We start from the raw sequence: 8,337 nt of genomic DNA, 5'->3' as shown, positions 1-8,337 counted from the left end.
TCTTTCTGTAAAATATATTTCATGCTGTATTAAACAATTATTAAACTGAAGTAATGTTTGCACAGTGAAAAAGTGGTTTTCCATCTTTTTAAATCCTCTCTCAAGTTCACCATATCTTCTCTTCACAGAACTCCAGCATTTGCAAAGCGGCCATCCATGCAGGCGTAATCAAACCCAATGGCGGTTTTGTTGATGTTTTGCCTCTGGACAAGAGAAAGAGCTACACAGGAGTTCTGAAAAATGGCATCCAATCTGAAAGGTACTGCTCCACAGGGATTTTGGAGATTACTATTATTCCAGACAACTATGTTTAAAATGTAGCCCTTTAAACAAGCAATTGCCAACAGTGAGGAGTAAAAACTCCTTTTAACAGGAAGAACGCTTCGGCAGATCCAGGCTCTGTTAGGGGCAGCCATCTGCCACTACTAGTTGGAGGTCAGGGGGGAAGTTAGGATAGCAAAAAGGCACACCGTGGGAGAGAGAGGCAGAGTTTAGTTATTAAACGAAATATAGCAATGGTGTATAAACACATAGAGAGGGAAAACACATGAGTAAAGAAGAAAAGGTCAGTGGATCAAGGGAAGCCCCAGCAGCATCAGTAACTCAAGGGAGGATTCAGAGACACCTGTTCCATCTCAAACTATATGCTTTATCAAAAAGGGATATTTTATTTCTCTTTTAGGAGGAGTTAATTTAATAAAAATCAAATTAAAGTTAATCGAAGGTGGAGTTTTATATCAAATTTTGTATAAAGTGTAGTCACCAAAAAGTCAAATGCAACTGAAATAAAAACCAGAAGCTTGCTGAAATTTAGACAAGTAAACTGTCCAAGAGAGTCTGAAATAGAACAAGGCACTTTTAGCTGCTCCCTTATTTCGAATGGATGGACACTGGATGCTTTTCCTGATACAACTCTTTCATTTCTCCAGGTTTAGGACCAGACCTGAGATTACATTAGCTCGTGACCCCTTGAGACTGGGTTTGTGTCTCCTCCCAGTCTCAAACTGGGGATCTGTCGTGTTTAAGGTGAATGTGTTAACCATTACACCTTGGAGCTGTAAAAGAGACTATAAAATATGCCAGAGAAAAGTGCTTTTATTCACTATACCCTATCTTGATTTATGTGCACTGTAATACTGCAAGTAGTGGGTTCCCTTCATGCACACTATGCTTCTCAAATCAGTCTCACATCTGTGGCCGGCTCCAGTGGACTAAGCTCAGGCAAAGAAGCCCTTGTGGCCAGTTCTAGTGGCATATGGGGTTGTAAGAGTAATGGTGTGGTTTGGTGTGTGGACGGCCCACACATGGGACCTTTGCTTACTTTACTCAGGCATTTCAATTGAGTGTGCAAAGTGCTGAATGGTCAAAAGCATGCCAAGTCTTATTCTCTGAAATCTAATGCAGAGCTGTGAAGGTTTCACTCGGGGCATTCGGATAGGAGGTCAGTAGATGGCTGAGAGAGAGTCTGTGCCATGTGCCAACATCATGGCAGGGTGGGCAGCTTGGATTACTGGGGAAGTAATCACATCCTATCCAATTACTCGAGGCTGGAAATGCTGTCAGCCACTTAGAGTGCTTTCCTATATGGACAATTATCTGTGATTAGATACCAGTTGCACTGGCCTATCATGATTATGTAGCATGGCAAGACTTTGAGATATTTCCGCTAATGAACAAATTACAGCCGTCCAGTTCAACACATGAGGTAATTGGAAGATTCAGTCACAGAAATATAAATACAATGAGTGATTCTGCAAATGTGTCCTTTCCCCCTAAATGTATCATGTGCACCATGACTGTGTGCTTTTGATGGCTCTGATTGGTTGAGGAACTGGAGGGGTCTCATTTGACTTAAAGGAGCACACAAACTCACGGGAAAGCAAGATTATTCCACATTTGCTCCTTCACCTTTGATCAGGCTTCTGAAATTTGCTTCTCAGAATTTTGAAAGAACATACTTTTTCATGGTGTAGTGATAAAATTAACACTTTTTTGTCATGTCCATTTGCAGCAGAAGCAACATGGAGGGAGGATCCTTCCGAGTCTTTACTGTGAGGCAGTGAGACTTAAGTTCAGTAACCTGAAGACCAACAGAGTCACCTCAGCTGCTCTCGAAGAGAAGAAAGTGCCCATAGCTTTGATGCCATGGCTGTTTGTCTGTCCCATCTGACTGACAGAAACTTTCCCCACTCAGTTAACAAACAGTAGTCATACAGTAAAATTCATCCACTCATCCAACACATTGATAGTCCTTCATGTCCCTTCATCTTTTCTTAGACTTACATAATCTGTGAATACAGAATTTTTTTTATAATTATATTATATAAAATGCATTGAACAGCTGGTGCTGGAAGTTTTGAGTTAGACTTGTGTTACAAAAAGCAATATGTTTACATTGGTGTTCTTATTACAAGTGTTATTTGTTTTTCATACACAGGAATGTATCCAGATCACACTGTATTTAATCAATGTGTACAGAATATATTATATTTTGTTTTTTTTAAAGAAATAATAACATGTTTAAGTTCTAGCCATTTAAAAAATATATAGCCCTCTTCTTCATCATTGCTTTTCTAATTCTTAGCAGCGAAGTCCAAGTTTAGTGTGAGCAAAGATGTTTTGCTGGGTTTTTTTGACCAGAAATTTTGAAGCACAAATATTCTGCGAAATGAATGTGTATAAAGGCAGCAGGCACTGCTGGAGAGAAGTAATATTTTCCTTAAGAAGACTAGTGTTGCTTCAGTGCCTGCCATGTGGATGGAGAGCCGGTGTAGGTGAGACAGTTTGTGCACTTATAATAATAAGTAGTAACATCCCAATTTATATTTATTAACTGCTCAGTGCTTTCTTCTTTTCTTTGTTTCTAATAAATACATTTCATGAAAATGCAAAATGCTCCCCCCCTTCCCACGTGAGACCGTTGAATGTGTTGCATGTTTCAGGTACAAAGAGTGCTTTTTGTTCAGAGACTGGACCACATTGTGAAGGTTTGACACTAACACTGTGCAGAACACACAGGAGACAAGTGTAATATTTCTCACCATAGTGGATTAAAGCACGGTTGTGTTTGGTCAGGTCTGATTAATATTTTTGCTCTTCATTTAGCTCTGTGATATAATTTTACATGCACAGACATGAGGGAATGATACTCAGTAGAAACGAATGAAATAAATGTAAAGTCCATTTTGTGTAGAAGTGCTGCCCTCCTGCAAAACACACCCAACATCATAGTCCCATTTAGCCCGTTTAACCTACCTGCTGGTTTTCTTCTTTTCCAACTTCCTGTCTCTTTATCCTACCTCAGTCCTATCGCTGTGCTTAGTATTTAGATCTTTTCTATGTGGGAATTTTGTGGAAAACGCTAAAGGTTTTGTAAAGTTGTGGGATCTGTAAATACTAAGATTTTTGTTTTTGAATCATCTTTATACAGTAAGATCAAAATTAAGTAATTGTGTGAATTTGTTTCAATTGTCTTGGATGTATTGCGTTTATACAGGTTTAGGGTGCCTTCTATACTTTTTGCACAGTTTGAAAATCGAGTGTCTTACAAATCCCAGTGTACACAATTCTTTTTTTCTTTTAAATTAAAAAGTCTTGTCAAATATGATATTTTAGAAATCATTACGCATCATGGGTGTTATTTTGTGATTTTTTTTTTGTGTGTTTGTGAGCAATAATATTTGAAGAATGAGCCGCTTTACTAAGTAAAGGATAATATCCATATCCAGAAAAGTGAAGCAACCCTTAGCTTACTCTTAGCTACATAAGGTCCTGACTTCATGACCATGAAATGTTACAAGTCTGGCTTTAACTGGTGTCCACAGTAACGTGGTTGAAACCAATGCCTGTGCAGATTGCAAAAAAAATGTATTTTAATAAGATCTTGTAACTGTATTAAATGTACTTTGGCCTCAATGTTGGACTAAAATCTGTGTGACATGAATTATGAATGAAATTTAGATCCAGGCCACCCAGGATTTGTCCATTATCTTTGGAAAAATATAACTGACCATGTTCACAACCTGGCTCTGCTTCTTGTGGGCACAAGCATAATGGGCGGAGCTGAGCAACACAAATAGGGATCACTTCTCACGGACTTACACATAATCTGCCAATAGGGTCTTAATAATACAGGAAAGAAGAAAGAAAGAAAGAAGTCTGTCTGCATGACTATAATATCATCATCCTGTAATTCCAATTTAAAAATCAAGGCCAAAGGTCATGTGTTATTTATGATTGGGGTAAAGGTGGCTGAATGGAGAAAGAGGGAAAAAACAATCTTGTAAGCAATAATAACTCCTCATAACCCCAGGGGTTATATGAGAGGCAGATGTTCAGTTTCAGTTAAGCCCTCGTTGGACAGGACCCTGACTATCCTACTGATAAACAGCTGCAACTGGCTTGTGTGATGACTGTTTTACTCCCATTGTCAATGGAGATAAAGATTTGTACTCACCCAGTAAATCCCCTGTCTGCTAAGGAAAAAAGATTCCTGGTTTCAGACCAACTTTATGTTTTCTTGTGCTCAAGAAGTGCTTTGCAAACAGGCTGTTTTGTTGCATCACAAAGGATTCCTAGGGTAAAAGCAGAAGAATCTCATTTGTTTGTTGCCGCAGACATTAAGACCCCTGAAGGGTTAAAACTCACAAATACACTCTATTTTCCTCGTACAGATGTACAAACAGCGCACATTACTTTCTGCCTCTACTGGCATCTTCTCTTGTGTTGCGATTTTGTAACTAACTGACTCTAATAAACTTTATCAGCATCAGTATCATCATTTTAAGCTCCAGTTTAAATCTTGAGTCTTCCATAAGACAAGAAGTGGAGTACACCCTGGATAGGTCGCCAATCTGTCAGAGGGTCAAGACAAAGAGACAGACCACCTTTCACAGCTAGGGGCAATTTAAAGTCACCAGTTAACCTAACCCACTAACTGCATGTCTTTGGACTGTGGAAGGAAGCCAGAGTTCCCAGAGAGAAGTCACGCAGACATGGGGAGAACATGCAAACTCTACACAGAAAGTGTAGAGAGTAAATAGAGTGGACCACTGAAAGAAAGAAAACAAAAAAAAACAAAACAGAGTTTCGACTATCTCCTTAGAAATAAGCTACGTCTTTGGGCTACATGTGACACAGCAGCAATAATATTATTTTCCCAACTGGTGAAACATCTAAATTCTTCAGACACTTAAAAAAAAGAGGTCAAGGACTATAAATCCAAGAGTTTTTAAAAAGCTTTTAAGAGTGTTTTGAAAAAAGAGGGCCAAAATAGCTGGCGACAGTGAGCATCTGCCTCACTCGTGTAAAACAGTGTTTCAAGTTTTACATTAGAGACATGTAACCTATGCAGAACTTTACACTGATTTATCAATTTACTGACACTGTAAACATTTTCGTGGCTCAAGAGTTGGGAGTCGCCTTGTAATCGGAAGGTTGCTGGTTCGAGCCCCGGCTTGGACAGTCTCGGTCGTTGTGTCCTTGGGCAAGACACTTCACCCGTTGCCTACTGGTGGTGGTCAGAGGGCCCGGTGGCGCCAGTGTCCGGCAGCCTCGCCTCTGTCAGTGCGCCCCAGGGTGGCTGTGGCTACAATGTAGCTTGCCATCACCAGTGTGTGAATGTGTGGATGACTGGATATGTAAAGCGCTTTGGGGTCCTTAGGGACTAGTAAAGCGCTATATAAATACAGGCCATTTACCATTTTTGATTGAGACTGCTACGTTTATCGATGCCTATAAAATGAATTCTGCTGACACAGATAATCCTTTTTCCCTTTTTCTGAAGCAGCAGCATTTGTGCTTTTGGGATTGTTACTGTTTAAATGTCATGGATGCGCTGTCACAACGACAGACATTCATGATTGTTTATTAATTCTGATGATTTTTAAATCATACAGTAAGCTGACTTTTGTGTTTTTGACAAAGCTTTGACTCAGCTTTGCATGAAATGCTGTCTGACATGTAGCACTCATACAGTAGGTGCTGCTGGAGTCTGAAACACAGAGAGAACTGCTTTGTGCTTTCATTTGCAATTTTAGATGATTACAGTGTAACAACTTTGTGTGTGGCCATGCTAACCGAATATTGACAATTTTATTATTGGGGTTTTGGAAGGAAAGACGAGAGCTTATTCCAAGCATAGTCTGTATATACCGCAAAGGACCTCCCAGCAGTATTTTGATCGTTGGAGAAAAATTTGTTGTACAACTCAAATTATGTGATTGTGATGTTAGGTTTCTGGTCAAAACAAGTGCCAAAAGAGACAAAGCTGAGTTTATGCTTATTAATCACAAGATTGCTCTGAGATTTGTAGAAACAAATGGAGGAAGAGGGCTTTACCAAATCTATTTAAAGGGAGTATGTGGACTTTGTTTCGGCCCCGGCAGAATCGAATGTTTGCTTACATGATTAATTTATTACTTATCTACATTTTAAGGTTCCAGTACAACAAAGGATTAGATTCCTAACTACTGATTATCACTATTCTGCAATAGCAGAAACATAATTTTTCCCCTTTTTGTGTCGTTTATTTGGCGGCCTCCAACTCATTTTGCTGTCTACCAACCATCGTACCTGCTGTCTTACTTCCCTTTCGTAATATTTTGTAAGCATCATCCATACACACTGTGCTACAGCAGCTATCCTCTGCATCCAGCCTCACACCGGCACCTGCGCCTCCCACAGCCAACAAAACGACATCTATAAGGACCCATGAAGGTCCACTTTGTTCTGGCTGTCTGGAGATCCTGATGAATGGCAACGCTAGCTGCTCCACTAGTTTGACACCAAGGTTTGGTTTTTTTTTTCATGTTGGAGAGACTTTCATCCTTTTACCTCATCAATGATTGGTCCAAATTTTCATAAAGCCTATTCATTCATTAATATTCCTCATCTGGTAACAGTCACGGTTACCAGATGATGAATAGTAATAGTTTTAGCTATCATCTGTCCTTTCCTCTAAAAACAGGTGGACAGTTGCGGTCGTCAGTTAATTATCTTGACAATTTCTGCTTGGATTGCTGAGATATTTATGCAGACATTAATCTTCTTCACATGATGAACTGAAACTCCTCTGGAAACTCACTCGGTACCAATCTCAAAAGCCACAGCTTGAATTTTGGTTAGGTTTGGTTTTTGACCAAATCCTTTTCTATTTGACATCAGCTTTAGCTAATATGTGTTAGCATTCAAATACCATAAAGGAAAACATCATAGTTGTAGTCCATCAGAATTACATTTAACAAAATATTAGGCACGCACAAAGTGATAGCAGAGAATCTGCTCAGACGTGGACTCTCTGTTATGGTTATGGTAAGAAAACCATTTGAGTTAGACAAGCAGGGATTCACTACAGCTGAAGAATAAAGTTAAAGCTTGGTGCTTGGGCTTTGAGCTTATTGCTCTCTGCAGACATAGATACAAAAACTGCAGAGTGATAAGTAAACAGTTGCTCGTTAACCTGTGGTTATGGAGGTGTTGAAGCAACACTGACATATCTGATGGAGTCATGAGAAGTTTGGAGCTGAAACTGATGGCTGAAAAAAGGGAGTGTTTGGTATTAAGTGAGATGAGCGATGTGTGATATATGGGCATGATGCATGCGGATCGAGTTGTCTGTCTGAAGCAGTCTGAAGGCGTTGCTCCATTTACTCTGTCAGATAGGACGAATAGTCTGATGTTTAAGTGACATCCAGCACAGATGCAGCCAAACCACACACGGAAATTCATGTGATGACGCGCTGCTAAGTAATGTATCCCCCTTGCTGTTTTTTTTGGTTGGGCTCTCTTTGTTTTTTCTCGGCATGAGAGCCAGCGTAGTGAATCCCTGGCTGGGTTCCCCAGGGAACCAGTTTGAATTCTAGCCCAGAAGGAGGCAAACCCAGGCCCGAGAACAAAGGCTGTTTGTCAGCGAGATGATGATAAGTCTGTGGTGATGGTGTGTAGTCAACCAATGTGGACTGGAACAGTTAAAGCTTCACGCCATGGGTAGCTCTATAAGCCCCATGTATTGGGCTGAAATGACAGGACCTCAGTGATGTCTGTGTTGACAGACACATAGACAGTTTTTCTTTCTCACTCGTGACGCACTTTTATTCTTGGAAGAGTGCGCCGAAGATTTAGAGCCCACTGATCAAACAATGTTGTGCGCACATGCTTATGCCTCATTCAGCAGTATGGGTTTTGTGGTGTAGACCATAATCAGTGCTGTTTTGAAAGAACACTTTAGTCCATCTCAAAGTATTGATACAGGGAGTGCAGAATTATTAGGCAAATGAGTATTTTGTCCACATCATCCTCTTCATGCATGTTGTCTTACTCCAAGCTGTATAGGCTCGA

General features: G+C 40.0%; 1 protein-coding gene across 2 annotated transcripts in view; it reads left to right on the top strand.

Moving 5' to 3' along the window:
- crispld2 (cysteine-rich secretory protein LCCL domain containing 2) overlaps positions 1-4,013 on the top strand; it is a 15,360-nt gene extending 11,347 nt beyond the window's left edge. For both annotated transcript variants that reach the window (XM_005741602.1, XM_013913047.1), the window contains exons 14-15: positions 129-259; positions 2,012-4,013. In XM_005741602.1, coding sequence (XP_005741659.1) covers positions 129-259; positions 2,012-2,063 — 183 coding nt within the window. In that variant the 3' untranslated portion in view covers positions 2,064-4,013. The remainder of the gene's footprint in view (positions 1-128; positions 260-2,011) is intronic.
- The last annotated feature ends 4,324 nt before the right edge of the window (positions 4,014-8,337 follow it).

The sequence above is a fragment of the Pundamilia nyererei genome, unplaced genomic scaffold, assembly GCF_000239375.1.
Source record: "Pundamilia nyererei isolate P.nyererei 1_Seehausen unplaced genomic scaffold, PunNye1.0 scaffold00112, whole genome shotgun sequence".
NCBI lineage: Eukaryota > Metazoa > Chordata > Actinopteri > Cichliformes > Cichlidae > Pundamilia > Pundamilia nyererei.
Note: the sequence above shows the minus strand (reverse complement) of the source record. Positions and strands in the feature narration are given on the sequence as shown.